The sequence below is a fragment of the Callospermophilus lateralis genome, chromosome 2 (genome assembly GCF_048772815.1).
Source record: "Callospermophilus lateralis isolate mCalLat2 chromosome 2, mCalLat2.hap1, whole genome shotgun sequence".
Taxonomy (NCBI): domain Eukaryota; kingdom Metazoa; phylum Chordata; class Mammalia; order Rodentia; family Sciuridae; genus Callospermophilus; species Callospermophilus lateralis.
Genome location: NC_135306.1, coordinates 158971134 through 158990144, shown reverse-complemented (window position 1 = coordinate 158990144; position 19011 = coordinate 158971134). Strand labels below are relative to the sequence as shown.

Sequence of the window (19011 nt, the reverse complement as noted above, 5' to 3'; positions counted from 1 at the left end):
TGCTGTTTTCTTGAGTGCTACTCACAGGGTCAAGAGTATGTGTAGCCCCAAGACGGCTTTGGAGTTTGGGAACCATACTGGACACTTTCGGGGTGCCCTGTAACCGAACTTTTCAGGCTAGTAAGACTCTTCGTCCTCACAAGAGGTAGTGGGTCAAGTTGTAGGACACTGAGAACCGGGGGAGCACCGACAAGGTTCTTGGAGCCCTGGAGCCAAGCGGGTGCGGTAGCAGCGGTTGGTGCCGGGGGCTGCGCGGGACCCGGGCACCGCCAGGCCCGCCCCGGCAGGCTGACAGCCGCCCTCGGGCCACCGCGGCCGCGCCCCCTCCGCCCGGGGCCGGGGAGGGGCGAGGGCGGGCGGGGAGGCACTGCCCCCCGCGCCGCCCGCCCCGGCCTGGGGAGGACCATGTGAAAATGAGGCCGGGGCTCGGGGAGCGGGCGGGGCCCGGCCGCGGGTGTCTGAGCGCGGCGGGCAGGGCGCCCGCACACACCTCCCGGAGCTGCCGCCGCCGCGCTCGCCGCCTGCGTTGCGTCGCCTTTGCCCGCAGCCGCCGCGCCTTCCATGGGGGCCGCGAGCCGCGGCCGTCCCGGGGCGGCCCGGACGCTGCTGCTGCTGCTGCCGCCGCTGCTATTGACGGCGACGGTCCCGCCGAGCCGGGGCCGCTCCACCGGGCAGCCAGAAGGTGAGTGTCCGTCCGCTAGGGTGCACCTGGCACAGCGCGGCGGCTCAGACGAGCAGGCGGGCGGTGGGAAGAGTGTCCTGGGAGCCCTATGGGGTCCTTCGAGCTGGCAGCGCGGGACCAGGGGCTTGGCGGCTGGAGTTCGCGTGGCCCTTGCTCTCCTGGGGCCCTCACCCGCTGACCAGGCCAAGGCGCCACTATCGCTTGGACTAGAGGCCCAGGGCCTGATTTCCCTGACCCAGCCTCGGACCCTGGGTTATTGACAGTTTACATCCCATAACCCAGGGACTCCCCCAAAAGTGCCTGCTGGTCAGATTGTAGCAGTTGAGCAGGGAGGAGAGTATTGGGGCCTCCAGGCCAGGTCCCCATTGTGTAGATGGGGAAACTGAGGGCCAAGCCTGGGGTACATCCACCAGGCCAGAGCAGCCTTTCCCTGTCTTTTTCTTTTGTATGGGAAGTTCTCCTAGTGGTCCTAGGGGTCAACTTGTATCTGCGGAGTGATCGCGGTTTGAAAACTTGGAAATGTCTTTAAGCAGCAACCAGCCTAGATTTTGGGCAGCCAGCGGTAAGAACTCTGGAAATTCTGCACTAACTGGACTTGTAATACTTTCAAAACTCTCGTTTTACATTAACATCCTGGAGAGGGGTCAACCCAGGAAATACTTTTGCGAAGGCCAGTTCCCAGGTGAAGAGCATGGGCAGGGGTGCGGGTGGGGCAGTTGGGCACTATACTGGGTTTGCTCCATCTGAGAGCTCTGGATAGTTTTTGCTCAGAGCCCAGGGTAAACCTCTGGGTGACAGACAACTGCTCTCCTTTCAGAGCTGTTTTGCCAATTTGGTTCTTCCCTCCGAAGGCATTTTACTGTTGTTTCCTTATGTGCCAGGCACTGTGCTGGCTTGATATCAAGGCCATGACTCAGTCAGGACATTGTCTAGTGAAGATGCAGCCAGGAAATAATGACAACCCTACATGATATGTGCTGTGAAAGGAGAGCACAGGATAGCATATAACTCCCCTATGGTGAGAGTCATGGCAGGCTTCTAGAAGGAGGTGAATCTGAACCAAGTCTTGAAGGCCAGTTGGTGATGGTGGAGTAATTCCAATTAGAGGAAACCAGATGGACCTAGCAATAGGAACCTGGACATGGTATGGCTCATCCCAGGGCTCCCAAGCACTTTCGGTTTTGAGGAGTCAAGAGGGGTGGGCTGGTGGAAGGTGATGTTAAAGAGGGCCAAGCCAGATCACACATGGCTTGGACACCAAATCAGGTACTTGCTGTGCTCTTTTACAGATGTGGATGAGTGTGCCCAAGGGCTAGATGACTGCCATACAGATGCCCTGTGTCAGAACACACCCACCTCTTACAAGTGCTCCTGCAAACCTGGCTACCAAGGGCAGGGCAGGCAGTGTGAAGGTAAGTGACTTGGGGACCATTGTAGGTGGGCTAGCAGGGCAACTTCCACCTCCTTACCTCTCATAGTGGACACTCATGTTGGTAAAAGTGCTGCCTCCATCTTGAATCACACCACCTGCTGTCTGAAATGTATTGCAGATCCTTAAAGCTTTGACTGTAAACATCAGGTCTTTCCCAGAGCTGATCATAGTTTTAACTGGCTTTGAAATGTCCTTTTGTTGAGCTTGTAGAAATGATAAGAGGTGTTTTAGTATCTTTTGGTCCCACTCAGCTATGCTCATGGGAGAGCTGTGCCTGCCAGAGCAGGGCTGATCCTGTCTCCCTGGCACAATATGCACCCCCTTACTGGAGATCGAGTGCTGGAATCTTGCCCTCTCCTGCTGGCTCTGGAGGCTCCGTCCTGTCCATGGCTTTGAGCTGTTTGGCATTGGGACCTGCCAAACTTTAGAGCTACACCTCATCTGAGCTGAAATTTCACCCTTGAAAGATGTGTGTAAAGGAATATTTTAACCATTAGTGCTCCAGATCTGGGAATGCAAAGTCCGGACTCTGCCCACTGGGGATTAGTTCAGTGTCATGAACTTTAAAGTTCAGAATTCGATGGAGACTGGGCACTCACAGGAGAAGGCTGTTCTTAGGGATGGAAATCATCATATAGTGGAGCTGGCAGCCTCTTCATGGATCTCTGGTCCAATCTATCACTCAAATGGGGACATCGAGGCTCAGGGGACTTGTGGCAATGATCACACAAGTCTGCTGGTGAAAAAAGGTCATGTCTCTACCCCAGTTCTGTCCCAGCTCCACCTCTCTCATATATTCACTCAGCTTGTTTCTGTCCCCCTTTGGTTGGGTAAGAAATCATACTATTTATTTATTTAGCAGCACTGGAGTTGGAACTCAGGGTCTATCTACCATAGAGCAACATTCCTAGTCATTTTATTTTTTTTTAAATTTTGAAGCAGGGTTTCTAAATTGTCCAAGCTGGCCTTCAACTTGCGATCCTATAGCCTTAGCCTCCTGCCTTCACCTCCTGATTAGCTGGGATTTCAGGCTTGCACTACTGAACCTGGCCAGAAATCCTACTATTTATATTACTTATAGTCTTCCTATGCAGGAAGAAGTTTAAAATTGATGAGGTGCATTGAATTCATTCCTGCAACTCCCTCCTGCCTCTGGACCCAATCCCTTCAGTCTGAGAGGTTTTATACTCTTTACAACTTGGGCTTAACCCTGGCAGGAACTGACCTGAATACTTGCAGGATCTAAACCTGCATAGTGAGTAGTCAAAGTCTCTGCTAAGCACTTTGAAAAATACCTCATTAGACAGGAGGAAAACTTTTAATACATACCTATTCTAGTGCCTTTTAATGACCTCGTGTTCAAACCCTAATGTTTCAAACCAATCTGTTTCATCTTGTGGCCTCTGAGTAATGAAGGTTCTTGGTGTTGGAACAGTGTGTAATATCTAGTACTGCCTGGTATGTGGTAAACACTCGTTCTTGTTCTTTTTTTTTTTTTTTTTGGTACTGAATTGGAACCAGGGAGGCTCTACCACTGAGCTACATCCCTAGTTCTTTTTTTTTTTTTTTTTAATTTTGAGACAGAATCTCACAATAAGTTGCACAGGCTAGACTTGAACTTGCAATCCTCCTTCCTCAGCCTCCTAAATAGCTAGGATTACAGGCATGCACCATCGTGCCTGGCACTAGTTTTTAAATAACTGTGCAAGATGAGCTCAATCATTGACACCTTGACACAAAGTATTTTCCAAAAATACACACCTGTGAATGAAATATCTAGGTACAGAATATTTAGATGATTAAAGAGGTGACTGTCAAGTGCATTTGTAGTGTTGTAGCAATGACTTAATCTCTCCCAGCCCCCACTTCCTGGTTTTACCTGATATAATGGGAAAATTTGGGGTTTGTGGTAGGTAAAGACACTCCTTGGGAAATCATTTGGGAAACTCTCTTTTATGCCAGAGGAGCGCAGATCTGAGTCAGGTTCACAGTCAGGGGTGGGGTTGGTGGTCCCTCTTAAAACCCTTGTGTTTCTGAAGCCAAGTTTGTATTTTCCCAGAGGCAGGCAGCCACAGCCATCTCTGACAGCCATCTCTGTCTCTGTCTCTCTCTTGCTCTGCCCTGTGTCTTGGGAGGTCAAAAGACTTCCAGAAACAAACATCTCTATGCCATTTCCTCCATATCACACCCTCTCTGTATTAAATATTCTAATTGCAGTATCAGAATTCACATGTTGCTTCTCTGCTTGGGGGAAACAAATTCACATTTTTACCATATGTATATAACATATACTCTAGTCACTGTATATTCTCCAGGGGCACAAAACTGTGTCATTGGTTTCTTTTAGATAAAATATGTCTTTAGTAAATGATGTCTCAAGTGACACCTGGCAAGAGTTTCCTTACTCTGAGCTCTTGTTTGACATATTACAAGTGAAATTGAATTGCTAGCAGAGTACAATAGAAAAGGCTACTATTTAGTTTAAAATAACTAATAATTGGCATTGTTGCTTTTATATATTTCGATTTGCTTTAAAATAATCTATGATTATTGTTATAAAAAATCAAAATGCAAAAATGTTGGGAAAATTAAAGCACTTCTCATCCCTTTACCCACAAGTAATCACTGTTAACAACAAATACATATTCTTTGTACTATCATGTTAAACTAAAATCTGAGGGCTGGGGTTGTGGCTCAGTGGTAGAGCTCACTTCACATGTGCGAGGCTCTGGATCGCCTCAGCACCACATAAAAATAAATAAATAAAACAAAGATATTGTGTAGAACTAAAAAATAAAATATTTTTTAAAAAAACCTAAAACCTGAAATTATTTGGTCTTTTGAATACTTGTAGTATTAATGTTGTGAGTCAGAATACCCCTGTTTAGTTTGGATTTCTTGCTCCAAGAGTTCAGAAATGGAACTTTTCTTTTAAGAAAGAAAAGGAGAGAAATAAAGATTGTAAGGATTCAAAGATGTAGATATTCAAAGGTATAACTCCTTTATCTGTGTTGCTTTGTTTACTAATTTTTTAGTCTCTGGGGCCCAACCCAAGGTATCATTTGTGCTGTGATTCTCACCAGCCTCACTGCTCATATAATTACTCTCACGAATGGGAACTGGGTTTGCCTGGTGTGACTGGAATTATCTTCCATAAAGTTTCTTCTACAATATATTAGAGGAATGGAAGTATGGGCCTGAAATAAGTAGTTTTTTAAATAATGTGATTCAGAAGTGGCTTTAGATAAGTGATTGAGCCACTGAGCTACATCCCTGGCCCTTTATATTTTTTATTTCGAGTGCAGAACAGTAAAGAATTCATCTATGTCCTTTGCTCATCTTACTCTGATTTTACTAGCTTACAAAACCAGAAAATTAACACGGGCATAATGTTATTCACTAAATTGTAAATGTTATTCGGATTTCACCAATTTCTCCCTGATATTATTTTTTTTCTGTTCCAGAATTGAATTCAAGGTCCCATATTATATTTAGCCGGTGCTTCTCTTTTGCCTCACCCTATCTGTAACACTTCTTCAGTCTTTCCTGGTGTTTCATGACATTGACATTCTTTTTTTTTTTTTTTTTTTTTGATGAATACTGCTGCTGGCTTTGTTTGTCTTATGTTTTCTCAAGATAAGAATTGATATAAGGGGCTGGGGTTGTAGCTCAGTGGTAGGGAGCTTGCCTAGCACATGTGAGGCACTGAGTTAGATCCTCAGCCACCACATAAAAATAAATAAATAAAGTTATAAAGAAAAAAAGAATTGATATAAGAGAATGTCTTGTGATTTCCAATGGTAAGATTGAGATTATTTATTTTGGGCAGTTCCACCATGGAAATGCTGTGTATTCTTTTCAGTGGATCACATCAGGGAGACAGATGTCATCATATTCCATTTCTAGCTTTTTTTAACCTTGGTCACCTGGTTAAGACAGTGTCTGCTGGGTTTCTCCACTTCAAAGTTACTACTGATTTCCCTTTATAATAGAAACATATTTGGGGAAGATACTTTGAGCCCAGGGTCAATATTGTTTCTTCTTAAATGTTTATCTAAGGATGTTGGGATCCAACTCTGGATCTTCCCTGCAACAATTATTACTGTGATATGTGCCTACATTTTTTTTGTACTTTCCTCATTCCTTATACATCTATTAATTGAGATTCTTCTTAAGAAAAAACTGCTTTTTCTTTCCTATTTATTTATGCATTTATTTATGTATGTACTTATACAACACTGTGGACTTATGGGAGTTGATTTTATTATATGTATAATAATTTATTTTTGGCTCAAATCATTCCAGCTTCAGCCATTGGGAGTTCCTTCCCATTGTTTCCTGTGTCATTTTGACATCTGTTTTTTGAGAAATTCCTGATTTTCTGGTATTTTAAGATGCTTGGGTTAAATCTTATTTTTTCTTATCTTCAACTCTGGAATCATCCACTTCTCTAATACAATCTGACCCCTTTAATTGGAAAATGGTACACTGACACTTTGGATTCCATATCAATATCAAAAATTCATTATTCCTCTTTAGTTGTTGTTGTTGTTGTTGTTGTTATTATTATTATTATTATTATTATTATTATTATTTTGGTACCAGGGATTGAACTCAGGGGCACCTAACCACTGAGCTACATCCCCAGCCTATTTTGTATTTTATTTAGAGACAGCGCCTCACTGAGTTGCTTAGTGCCTCACTTTTGTTGAGGCTGGTTTTGAACTCCCGATCCTCGTGCCTCTGCCTCCTGAGCTGTGGGGATTACAGGCATGTGCCACTGCATCCAGCTGCTCTTTGTTTATTTATAACTTCTTTCTCCAACAGTGAGAAGTCTGGCTCTCATTATCTGCAATGTGTTTACCTCTTTGTTTAATCCTAATATAGACACAAAGTATTTATAGAGTTACTGAGCCATAACCCTGTGAGTAAACCAGATTTACTAACTAGAATGTAGCATACAACTATTTTTTAATTTTAGCTTTAAGACATCCAGTTAGACATCCATTTCTTTTCTATTCCCATTCCTTTCAGTGTGGTACTTTTCTTTCCTATTTCTTTCCCGTATGTTTATGTTATTAATTTATAATACATTAGGCTCATTTGTTCCTTTTTGTGTTTCGTTTTTATCACCCTACCTCTCACCCCATCTCCTGGTTGATTGTATATATGTGTGTATACATCTATGTATAAGAATCATCATTATGGGGCTGGGGATGTGGCTCAAGCGGTAGCACGCTCGCCTGGCATGCGTGCGGCCTGGGTCGATCCTCAGCACCACATACAAACAAAGATGTTGTGTCCACCGAAAACTAAAAAATAAATATTAAAAAAAATTCTCTCTCTCTCTCTCACTCTCTCTTTAAAAAAAAATCATCATTATGGTTCTAAGAATCAAAGCTATACAAAAATGTGCCTCAGAGAAGTGTGGCTCCCTCCTTATTTCTGTTACCCTGTTCCTCTCTCTCCATCTTTCCACTCCTTTCCTCATTCCTTGTAGGTCACCGGTCTCTGTAGTTTCTGGTTTATGCTTTCTTTATTTCTTTTGGAAAAGTAAACAGATAAATTCATGTTTGTTTTTTTTTTAGCAACTTTACTGATGTATAACTTACCAATCATAACATCATCATTTGCCTTTTTTTTTTTTTTTTGGTAGTACTGAAGATTGAACTCAGGGGTGCTCTATTTCTAAGTTATACCATCAGCTCTTTTCTTTTTGGGGGGTGGTACCAGGAGTTGAACTCAGGGATACTTGAGCACTGAACCACATCCCTAGCCCTATTTTGTATTTTATTTAGAGACAGGGTCTCACTGAGTTGCTTAGTGCCTTGCTTTTCCTGTAGCTGGCTTTGAACTGGTGATCCTCCTGCCTCAGCCTCCCTAGCCACTGGGATTACAGGCATGCACCACCGTGCCTGACACCATCAGCTCTTTTTATTTTATTTTTAATTTTTTGGTACTGGGGAATAACTCAGTGGCACTTTATCACTAAGCTACATTCCCAGATCTTTTTATTTTTAATTTTGAGACAGGGTCTTGCTAAGTTGGTTAGGGCCTTGCTAAGTCATTGAGGATGACCTTGAACTTGGGATCTTCCTGCTTCAACCTTCCAAGTTGCTGAGATCACTGGTATGTACCACCTATACCTGGCTTTTTAATTTTATTTATTTATTTATTCTTTTGGTACTGGGTATTGAACTCAGGGGCACTCAACCACTGAACCACATCCCCAGCACTGTTTTGTATTTTATTTAGAGACAGGGTCTCAATGAGTTGCTTAATGTCTCTCTTTTGCTGAAGCCTCAGCAAAAAAGGCTGACTTTGAACTCTTGATCCTCCTGCCTCAGCCTCCTGAGCTGCTGGGATTACAGGTGTGTGCTACCGCACTCAGCTTTTTATTTTGTTTTTGAGACAGGTTCTCCCTAAGTTGCTGAGACTGGCCTTAAACTTGCAATCCTCTTGCCTCACCCCTCCAAATTGCTGGGATTATAGGTTAGTGTTACCATGCTTAGCTGATAGGAGAATTTTGAAGAGATTTTTATACATCTATGTTCATAGCATCATTTACAATAGCCAAAAGGTATAAACAATCAAAATGTTCACTTGACATTGGATGAATGGATAAGCAAAATGTGTTACATACATACAATAGAACTATTGTTCATCCTTACAAAAGAAGGAAATATAAACTAGGCAAAGTGGTGCACGGCTGCAATCCCAGCAACCTCATAATGTCCCCGTAATCCCTTGTCCTTACAAGTTCAAGGCCAGCCTCACCAATTTAGTGAGCCTCTGAGCAATTTAGTGAGATTCTTTCTCAAAATAAAAAAACTGAGGATGCAGCCCTGTGGTAGAGCAGGCCCTAGGTTCAGTTATTGGTATCAAAAAAATAAAATCTTGTCACATACTTCATTGGGTTAAACTTTGAGAACATTATACTAACTGAAATAAGTCAGTTATCAAGAGACAAATAGTTTGAATCTATGTATCTGAGATACTTAGAATAGTCCAAATCAAAAAGATTGAAAGTAGATGGTGATTGCCAGAGGCTGGGGTGGAGATTAGGAGTTAATTGTTTAATGGGTAAAAAATTTTAATTTTACAGGATGAAAAGATGTAATGGAGATGAATGGAGGTGATGATTGCACAACATTATGAATGATTTAATAATACTGAACCATACACTTAAAAAAAGGAAAAGAAACTACTAAACTGTTTTCCAAAGTGCCATTTTATGTTTTTATCAGCAATGTATGGCAAAAGGATCCCCATTTTTCCACATCTTTGTCAACATTATTGTCTGTCATTGTTATTATTCAAGTGAGTGTGAAATGGTAGTCTTTTTTTTTTTTTAAAGAGAGAGAGAGAATTTTTTAATATTTATTTATTTTTTTAGTTTTCGGCAGACACATCTTTGGTTTTTTTTTGTATGTGGTGCTGAGGATCGAACCTGGGCCTCACGCATGCCAGGCGAGCGAGCTACCGCTTGAGCCACATCCCCAGCCCCGTGTATTTTCCATTATTCATCACCATTTAATGAAAAGACTACGATTTCTCCCAATGAATGCCTTAACACTTTTGTCTAAAATCAAGTGACCATAAATCAAAGGTTTATTTCTGAATTCTCAGTTCTGTTCCATTGATCCATATGTCTCTTTATGCCTATACACACTGTCTTGGTTAAGTATAGCTTTGTGGTAAGTTAAATTTCCCCAAATGTGTTCTCTTCTTTCAAAATTGTTTTGACTCTTCTGAAACTTTTGCATTTTCAAAAAAATTTTAGGACAAGCTTGTCAAGTTCTACAAAAGCGTGCTAGAATTGTGTGTGTATGTGTGTTTTTTTATTGTCTTATTTTTTATGTGAAAACATACTACATATACTTTTTTGCATTTTGATTTTTTTCCACTAAATAGTGTATTCTAAAAATTACTTCAAGTCAGTTCATAGAAAACATCTTTACTTTTTTATAGCTGTATAATACTACCATCAAGTAGATTTACCATATTCAATAAACCTGTCTCCTGTATATGGACTTTTAGGTTGTTTTCAGTATTTCATAATTTCAAACAATGCTTCCATGAATAATTTGGTGTATTTTTTATTTTTCTGCTGTTGGGTGAATTCTGAGATGTGGGATGGCTAGCTACAAGTCATAGGTCAAAGACATAGCACCTGTTTGATTTACTTCTGTTTTATTCCTTAGACATTGATGAATGTGAAGATGAACTCAATGGAGGCTGTGTCCATGACTGTTTGAATATTCCAGGCAATTATCGCTGCACTTGTTTTGATGGCTTCATGTTGGCTCATGATGGTCATAATTGTCTTGGTAAGGAGAAACTTTAGAAATGGCAGTTCTCATATCCCCACCCCTTTCTTTCCTTTGGTGAAAACCTAGTTATTAAGACAAAAATGGGATCAGAGACTTGTGTTTTCCTGTCCCATGGAAATAGACTCCCCGCCGGGCATTATGTGGAACACATAGCTAACTCCAGCTAGCTACTAAGGAGGCTGAGGCAGAAGGTCTGTGAGTTAGAGACAGCCTGAGCAATTTAGTGAGACCCTGTCTCAAAATAAAAAATAAAAAGGTCTGGGAATGGTGTTCAGTGGTACAGCTTCCCTGGGTTCAATCCCCAGTACTGTCCCCTGCACTCTGCCCCCACCAAAAAAAATTCAGACTCCCTAAGAGAAAATCAGGTACATGATTTATCTATAACATAGACCCACCAGTCCAAGGAGATGGGTAGACATTGTCATTATTATTTACTGATTATCTATCATTGATTTGTCACCTTTAAGATCTTTGATTTTGTGTTGAAAAGATCCTGACTTATAGCCATTTCTTTAATGTTTTAAGTGTCATTATTCTGAAATTAGCCCTGAAGACTTTAATGTTGGCTTGGGTCACAGCCAGATAGACCCCCTTCTTTTTTTTTTTTTGAAAGAGAAAGAAAAATCAAACAGAAACTTTCCAGGAACATCCTCTTAGTAGTCCACAAAACAGAAACATCTGTTGGAGTTTCAGTCCTTGAATTAGAGACTGCAGAGTGTTGTTTACATCAATTCCTTATACCAGAAATAAAATGGAACTTAGAAATAGTGAGCAGTTGGATGGGGCTAAGTGCTGGAAAGTCTTTGGGGACTCAGCACACCTGCCAGGTAGGTGTTTGTGCTTTGCTTTTTGCGGGGTGGGGGGTACCAGGGATTGACTCAGGGGCACTCGAACACTGAGTCACATCTCCAGCCCTATTTTGAATTTTATTTAGAGATAGGGTCTCCCTGAGTTGCTTAGTGTCTCACTTTTGCTGCTTTGAACTCGAGATACTCTTACCTCAGGCTCCAGAGCCTCTGGGATTACAGGCATGCACCACCACGCCCAGCTGTGGTTTGCTTTTTTCTTTAATTTATTTTTTTAGTTGTAGTTTGACACAATACCTTTATTTTATATATTTATTTATTTATTTTTATGTGGTGCTGAGGATCGAACCCAGGGTCTTGCACATTTGAGGCAAGTGCTCTATCACTGAGCCACAACCCAACTCTGTGGTTTGCTTTTTAAGGCTGGCATTGTACAGGAGGTCATTATGGGAGACAAATGTACAGGAGGTCATTATGGGAGACAAATGGCATCAGGGTCCTTTGACACTGATGACCCTTCATGTGTTTGACCTTCTTATTTCTATAAAGTCAACCAAGAAGTAACTTGAGCCAGGCTCTGACTCTGGGAACAGCTATTTAGATGTCCCTTAGTGGTTTTTAGGGAATGGTCACTTGATCAAATGCTTTGAGATCAGCATTAAAGGGCCTAGGAAAGCTGGGTGTAGTGGCCCATGCCTGTAATCCCAGCACCTTGGGAAGCTGAAGCGGGAGGATCATGAGTTCAAAGCCAGCCTCGGCAATATAGTGAGACCCTAAGCAACTCAGAGAGACCCTATCTCTAAATAAAATATAAAAAAGGGATGAGGATATAGCTCAGTGGTTAAGTGCCTCTGGTTCTTCTTCAGTATCAAAAAAAAAAAAAAAAAAAAGAAAGAAAGAAAGAAAGAGGAAAAAAAGGCCTTAGGCAGAAGTTGTGTTTTGAGTGGTGAAGTTCTGCAGTCGGGTGGAGAGTATTTCCATTTGGGATGCAACCCAGATGTGACCTTTATCCCATTTCAGTATCTTCTGTAGCTCCATTCTCACTTAGATTCTGTCCTTTGCTATCTGTGCCCTATGGGAGAGGCCAGGCTTTGGGTGCTCAGCCTTGCAAGCCTGAAGTGTCAGTAAGATTTGATTGAAGACCAGGGAAGCAACCACCTCTCTGCAAACTTTCTAGGCAGTCAGTGTCAAAAAAGACACATTAAAGAGACAGTCCTGAGACAGGAATGAATTGCAATGAATTAAAAACTCTGAAAAGGGAAGTTCTTTTTCTGTTGGGAGGCTTACAGTGTGGGTTTTTTGTTTGCTTTGTTTTCCATTTTCAGCGGGGAGATTTCCCTTTGATTTGCCAACAGTGGCATTCTGAGGATTCATATCTGATGGCAGACCCAGTCATTATGGTTATGCCTTCGGGAAAATGTGAGCTTCCTAAGAGCAAAAAGCTGACCCATCCAAGGCTTCAGGACCTGGGCCAGGGCAGGTGGGATGGTTCTAAGTATAGGCCTGCTCAGAAATCCTGAGGCCTGGATTCTTGCTTTGCCTTGGCCAGTAACATAGTAGGGTATTTCATCAGGGTATCTCCATTTCTCCTCCTCGGGTCTCTTTTGTGAACTTGGTGACAAACATCTGCTTACAGAGAGACCCTGAACATCCACTGAGCATGTCTGCAGGGGCTAACGATTCTTTAAAAGGAAGGCATGAGAAGATGAAGTCCATTTGGAAGAGTGGGACCAGTATACATAGTGACTGCCCTTTCAGACCAGAAAGGGTCAGTGCAGTTTGTGGCAGGAAAAGAAGGTCAGGACCCAAACTCTTCAGGAATGGCAGGTTCCTGTGATGACCCCTTCCTTCTCATCAGCCCCCTAGCCATACATTAGCCACAAATGTATTAGCCAGAGTATAGAGTACTGGCACCAAACCCAGGGTGCTCTGAGATCCTGAAAGCCCATAAGCCTGAGAAATGAATGCAGCCCACCCTGCCTGAGTTCTGAGTTGATAGAGCGTCTTGGGAGCTCATCGTAGCCGTTTGGCTTCATAGCAGCAGTTCTCAGTCCTCGCTTCACTTGAAAAATCACCTTTAACCATTGCTATTGCCTTGGCCTCACCCAAACCCAGTTCTATGTGTGTCTCTGGAGGAGGAGTACAGCAATCTGGGTGCTAACATGCGGGCAAGGCTTAGAACCCCTGTCCCATAGTCTGGAGAAGCTCACAGGCCTGATGATATTTATTTGTGCATGTGAAAACACATCGTTGTGTTTATCTAATCATGGTGTGACACTCAATGACACAGTTCTGATTGCTTTGGAGAAAAGACAGTGGGTTAAATGTGAGGTAGGCACATTTAATCTTGGATGTGGTGCTGAGGGAAACAGTTCTCCTGCTCACCTTGAGTCCTCCATGTGGAACACCAAGGCCAGGTGTGTCTCAGCTTGGCTCATCCTCTGGAATGTGCTTCCTTCACCCTTTGGCATAGACAAGGGTGAGTTTGTTAGGCTTTAGGGGATGGCTCAAGTCCCATCAGTTTAGTCAGGCATCCGCTTCGTAGTGTGGGAGGACAGATGCCTGTAAGATCTGAGGCTTGAAACCAGATAACAGACATTTAAATGTGAATTTTCTGGTTACAGATATGCCCAGGAGCTAGTGATAGGCATATGAGGAATTAGACTGAAGAAAATAAACTGTTTCCCCCCCCCCGCCCCCCCGTATTGGAGCTCTTTCTGCAGCTCTTTTCATTTTTATTTTGACACAGGATTCTGCCTCCCTAGTAGCTAGGATTAAATTGCTTTCTAATCAGCCTTCTCCTAGAGTCTTTGTGGCATCTGAGACTCTTCTTGAAGTTTTTTCTTCTTTGGTTCTGATGCTCCTGTTTTGGACAGTTAACTACTACCTGCTGTGTTCCAGAGCTGAGTTAATTAAAACAAAAATCTCGTCCTCAAGGAGTTTGCAGTCTAGTGGCGATGGATAGGTAAAAGGTCTTAAAGATGCACCTGGGTAAATGTTTCAGTGAGGGGTGCACAGGGTGCTGTGGCCACAGTGGGAAGAAAGGCCTCTAAGCCTACCCTGGGTATGAATACAGGAGCAGGTTGGGGAGGCCTCCTTTCTCCCTGCATTCCTGGCCTTTCCTCTGAAGCTACTTGTCCCTCCTCTTACCTGCTTCTTGCCCTTGATGCTGTCCAGAATTCGACTGCTGCTGTCTCCTTTTTGCCTGTTTCTCTGCTTTCATATTCCTGCCCTTGGCTTTCTTGTGTACAGCCACTACTTTGTCTGGCAACCTCAAGTAAGTGGTTTCCAAGGCTGTACGGCCCTGGATTCTCTTTCCATTTACCCTCCAGGTTTCCCCCATCTGCTGGATCTAGACCTGATGTCACATGTCAGGCACATCCTCTCCCTGTCTAGGGATGAAGGGGGCAACTATGTCACTATCCCCATTTCAGTCCCCAGCACTGGTCTTGCCTATGTTTGTGTTCTAGAAGGCCCCAGCATCAACTTCCCATCCTCTAACAATGCCCCACTCACAGCCTGCAAGTCTTCCAGCCCTGTGGGCACCTTATTCACCCACAATAATCTACACCTGCCTTGCTAGCAAACCAAGGTCAGGCCCAGTTTGCTGTCTGTCCCAATTAGGACAGTACTGGCCATGGCTGCCCGGTGTGTGTGTGCAGGTGGATTCCCAGCTATCAGTTCTTTCCCTTCTCTGCATCTGACCCTCAATTGCTGCCTTATTTTTCCCAAAGTGCCCATCCCCGCCAGTGGTTCCCAACTGCCTTCCTTTGCCTGGTATTCAAAATCCTGCAGTGTGACCTCAATCTATCTTCCCAGCTGTATCTCCTGTGACTTCCTCCACATTCCCTGTGCTCCAGCCAAATCAAATGACTCACTGTATCTGAGTTATTCCATGCTTCCCAGCCTCTGGGCCAGGACTTACATTCGTTCTTCTGCCTGCAGTCTCTTTTCCTCCTAATTTATAATGCAAGGAATTCTAAGGCCCTCTTTTTATCAGTTTCTCCTTAAAAACTATGCTGATCCCACACGATCAGATGTGACCTGTCTTTCCTCTGTACCACCTTTTGCCTTATCTCAGATGTCTATTTGTCTTTCTTCCTCTCCTGAAGGACATGCTCCTAGAGGAAGAAATTTTATCTTACTCATCTAGCACCATGCTTTGGAAAGTGAAGGTGTTCAGTAAATGAACTGATTATCTAAGCAGAGATGAATAAATGAACTGATTTATTCATCAGCCAGGGTCCTGGCTAAGTGAGTCCCAGACACATGAGGCTGGGTAATCATCTGCAGTCCTGTTGTTTTGATTCTGAGAGCTTCTGTGATGCAGGGACAAGGAAAAAAGCCCTCATCTCTGCTTAGCAGGAGTCCTTGAGCTGCTGGGCTGGGTTGGGTATTTGAAACAGCCATAAAAGCAAAGGCAAATCCCTCCCTCCCTCCAGATGTGGATGAGTGCCTGGAGAACAATGGTGGCTGCCAGCACACCTGTGTCAACGTCATGGGGAGCTACGAGTGCCGCTGCAAGGAGGGCTTTTTCCTGAGTGACAATCAGCACACGTGCATTCACCGTTTAGAAGGTACCGCTGCCCTGTTGGGGTTGGGGAATGGTCACAGGGGAGGGTCCTCGCCCCCATGCGCACACAGTACTTCTGAGGGTAAGTGCAGCATATTGAAAGTCTGGATGCCTGGGATCAAGTCCAGACTGCAGCTGGGAAGCCATGGATAGTTATTTCCCCTTCGCTTTCCTTACCCAGAAAACTCAGTACAGACACTGGGGAAGCTCCAAGGTCTTCACAAACCCTCATCTCCTCTACTTCTAATCTTTAAATAGAGTGTATTTCAAACAAAACTAGATATCTCTGGAGAAATAAGATGGATGATCTACCAAGTTTTTCACAAGTGTGCTGAAAACCACAATACCAGTGCCAGCCTGCCCCTTGTTCTGGGTGGATTCAGAGGGGACTGTACCTTTCTATGCAGACTGGCCATGAATTGCCCTGCTTCAGCCCTAAACTAGTTTAGGTCATTCCCTGTCTTTTGCTTTTTTTTTTTTTTTTCCCTTTGACTGGGATCAAACCCAGGGCCTCATATATGCTTGGCAAGCACACTGCCACTGAGCTATATTTCCAGTTTTTTTTTAAATTTTACTTCACTAAGTTGTCCAAGCTGGCCTTGATCTTGAATCTTCCTTCCTCAGCCTCCCCAGTAGCTGGGATTATAGGCATGGGACATGCCCAGCATGTTTTGCATTTCTTTCTTTCTTTGTTTTTTGTTTTAATGGTTTGCATTTCTAACTCCAAGCCTCTAGGATTTTGAGAGGCAGGAGGATCCCTTTCTACATTGGGGCTTTATATGCTGCAGTTTCTTTATCCGGGGTCTCTATTATTCTTCCATAAATGTACAGGAAACCCATCTCTTCTGATGGCCTCACTTTCATTCATTCTCTTTGATTTGAATTTATACCTTTTTAAAAAAATTATTTATTTATTTATTTATTTATTTATTTATTTATTTATTTATTTATATTCCTGGTGGTGGAGTGTTGGGAGAGAGAAGCATTAAGGACATGTAGCCAATCAGTTATTTTTAACTAACTGTCGTCCTTTTAATTCTTCACTGCTCTTTTAAAAGAGCAACATTGTGGTGGCTGTATTTCTCTTGCAGTTACATCTGCCTGTTTTTTAAGGGAAGTGCCCTAAATATTAAACTATTAATTTCTTTTGGCATATTCTGCAAATTCACTCTCATAACTTAAGAGTGAGGTCATTTTAAGTTCTGTTTAATCACACATTTGAAGATTTATTGTTTATCATATTTTTGTTGACTTTTCAAGGGTTTCTTTGTGAAAGATGATTTTGACTCATTTTTCAAAGATGTAAACTCATACTTTATGCCTAATGAGAATACTAAGAAGAGTCCTCAGAGAAATCACCAGGGGCCAGTGACTTTGGTGATTGTGATCACTCCAATCTGCCTATTCTAGTGTTTGTGGTGGGGGAGTCACACTTGCTGACTCTAATTGTTTTTTTTTTTTTTTTAATGAAGTTTTATTTTTTTTAAAGAGAGAGTGAGAGAGGGAGGGAGAGAGAGAATTTTTTAATATTTATTTTTTAGTTATCGGCGGACACAACATCTTTGTTTGTATGTGGTGCTGAGGATCAAACCCGGGCCGCACGCATGCCAGGCGAGCGCGCTACCGCTTGAGCCACATCCCCAGCCCCGCTGACTCTAATTGTAACACAGAGTGTGGCTGTCAAGTGGGTTCTTGGTCTCATGAATTTGAAGAATGAAATCCACGGACACAAAGATGAGAGATAGGTGACAGGATTTATTACAGTAACAGAAAGAAATCAGAGCTTCCAAGGAGGGAGGGATCCCAAGAGAGGGATGCCAGTTGTCCAGGGGTTTGTATGGATCTATAGGTTTAAGGAAGTCAGCCTCCTGCCCAATCCTGGGTAAGGCTGTTTATGAGGCATTCATGAAGCTTTTAGTCCAATCAAAATATTGATCAGGCATTTTTCCTTCTTTGGAGAGTTTACGAACTCCAAGTCACATGACTTATTTAAAAATAACCTTTTTGCAAGTTTCTCAGCAAAAACCTGCAGCTGCTATTTGTACTTTGCTATCCGGGAAGTCACCCAGGGGCCCATTTCCCTAGCTAGACTTTTCTCTTCCTCCTGACTTTATAACCATGCAAATTACTTATCCTATGGTAGGTGTGGCCCTTGATAGAGTAGTAGTTGGGTTTTATTTTCCTGCCAGGTTCTCTGGTGTGCACTGAAGTCTTGTCCAAAGTAGGTAGAACTGGAGGTGGGGGTGAATTAAGTTGCCAGGGACAGAGAGTGATCCGAACCTCAGAGCAGCACCCTCATTGGTAGTTCAAAGCTGTTTCATGAAGTCATGCTGGCTCTTCTTCTGGTGGTTGGGACAGGAGGAAGGGACCTGTGGTGAAGCCATTCCTGGAAACCCTGCTATAAGTCCCACCACTCAGGGCAGCTTGTAGGGATTCAGATGGTCTCTCTCTCTCTCTTTTTTTTTTTTTTTTTTTAAGAGAGAGAATTTTTTAATATTTATTTATTTATTTTAGTTTTTTTCAGCGGACACAACATCTTTGTTTGTATGTGGTGCTGAGGATCGAACCCGGGCTGCACGCATGCCAGGCGTGCGCTACCGCTTGAGCCACATCCGCAGCCCTCAGATGGTCTCTTAACTTGTACTTCCTGGGCCCTGGCTCAACCTTTCTCTCCTTGCAAGCCCCTAGATTGAGTAGAGACAGAGGATCCTCATAACAGAAGTAAATACAAATGCAGTTCCTTCCTGCAAGCTGTTTTCTAAATTTCCTCCAATTCAGACATTCTTAGATCCCCCGAAGAGTATTTAAAATGAACATATTTGTCTGGAACTAAAACCAAAATCCAAGAATTTGGGTTGTGGTCTGGAAGTGCTCTCTGTGATTTTCTGTTGCGTTTCAACCTGATAACTTGGTAAATACACACCAGTGGGAGCCAGCTGATCACAGCAATTTGTGACCCCATCCAGCCTAGGGTCTTAGTTCTTTAAACTGAATAACCTCTGAACAATATTCCTGTAGGACCTCCTCCCTGGGCTCTTAGAAATTGTATTAAAACAGACTTAAAAACCCACAGTTGGTATTTTAAAGGCTGTCAAAGGAGGTAACACCAGCAGGTTAGTATTTTCCAGTGCTACTATTGTTTTTAATAATTGTTTACTAAGTACTCTTCAGTATAGGGGATCAAA

General features: G+C 43.0%; 1 protein-coding gene across 3 annotated transcripts in view; it reads left to right on the top strand.

Moving 5' to 3' along the window:
* The first annotated feature begins 403 nt into the window (after positions 1-403).
* Positions 404-19011, top strand: part of Scube2 (signal peptide, CUB domain and EGF like domain containing 2) — a 75139-nt gene continuing 56531 nt past the window's right edge. For all 3 annotated transcript variants that reach the window (XM_076844205.2, XM_076844204.2, XM_076844206.2), the window contains exons 1-4: positions 404-682; positions 1972-2094; positions 10319-10444; positions 15696-15830. In XM_076844205.2, the coding sequence (XP_076700320.2) occupies positions 562-682; positions 1972-2094; positions 10319-10444; positions 15696-15830 (505 nt within the window). In that variant the 5' untranslated portion in view covers positions 404-561. The remainder of the gene's footprint in view (positions 683-1971; positions 2095-10318; positions 10445-15695; positions 15831-19011) is intronic.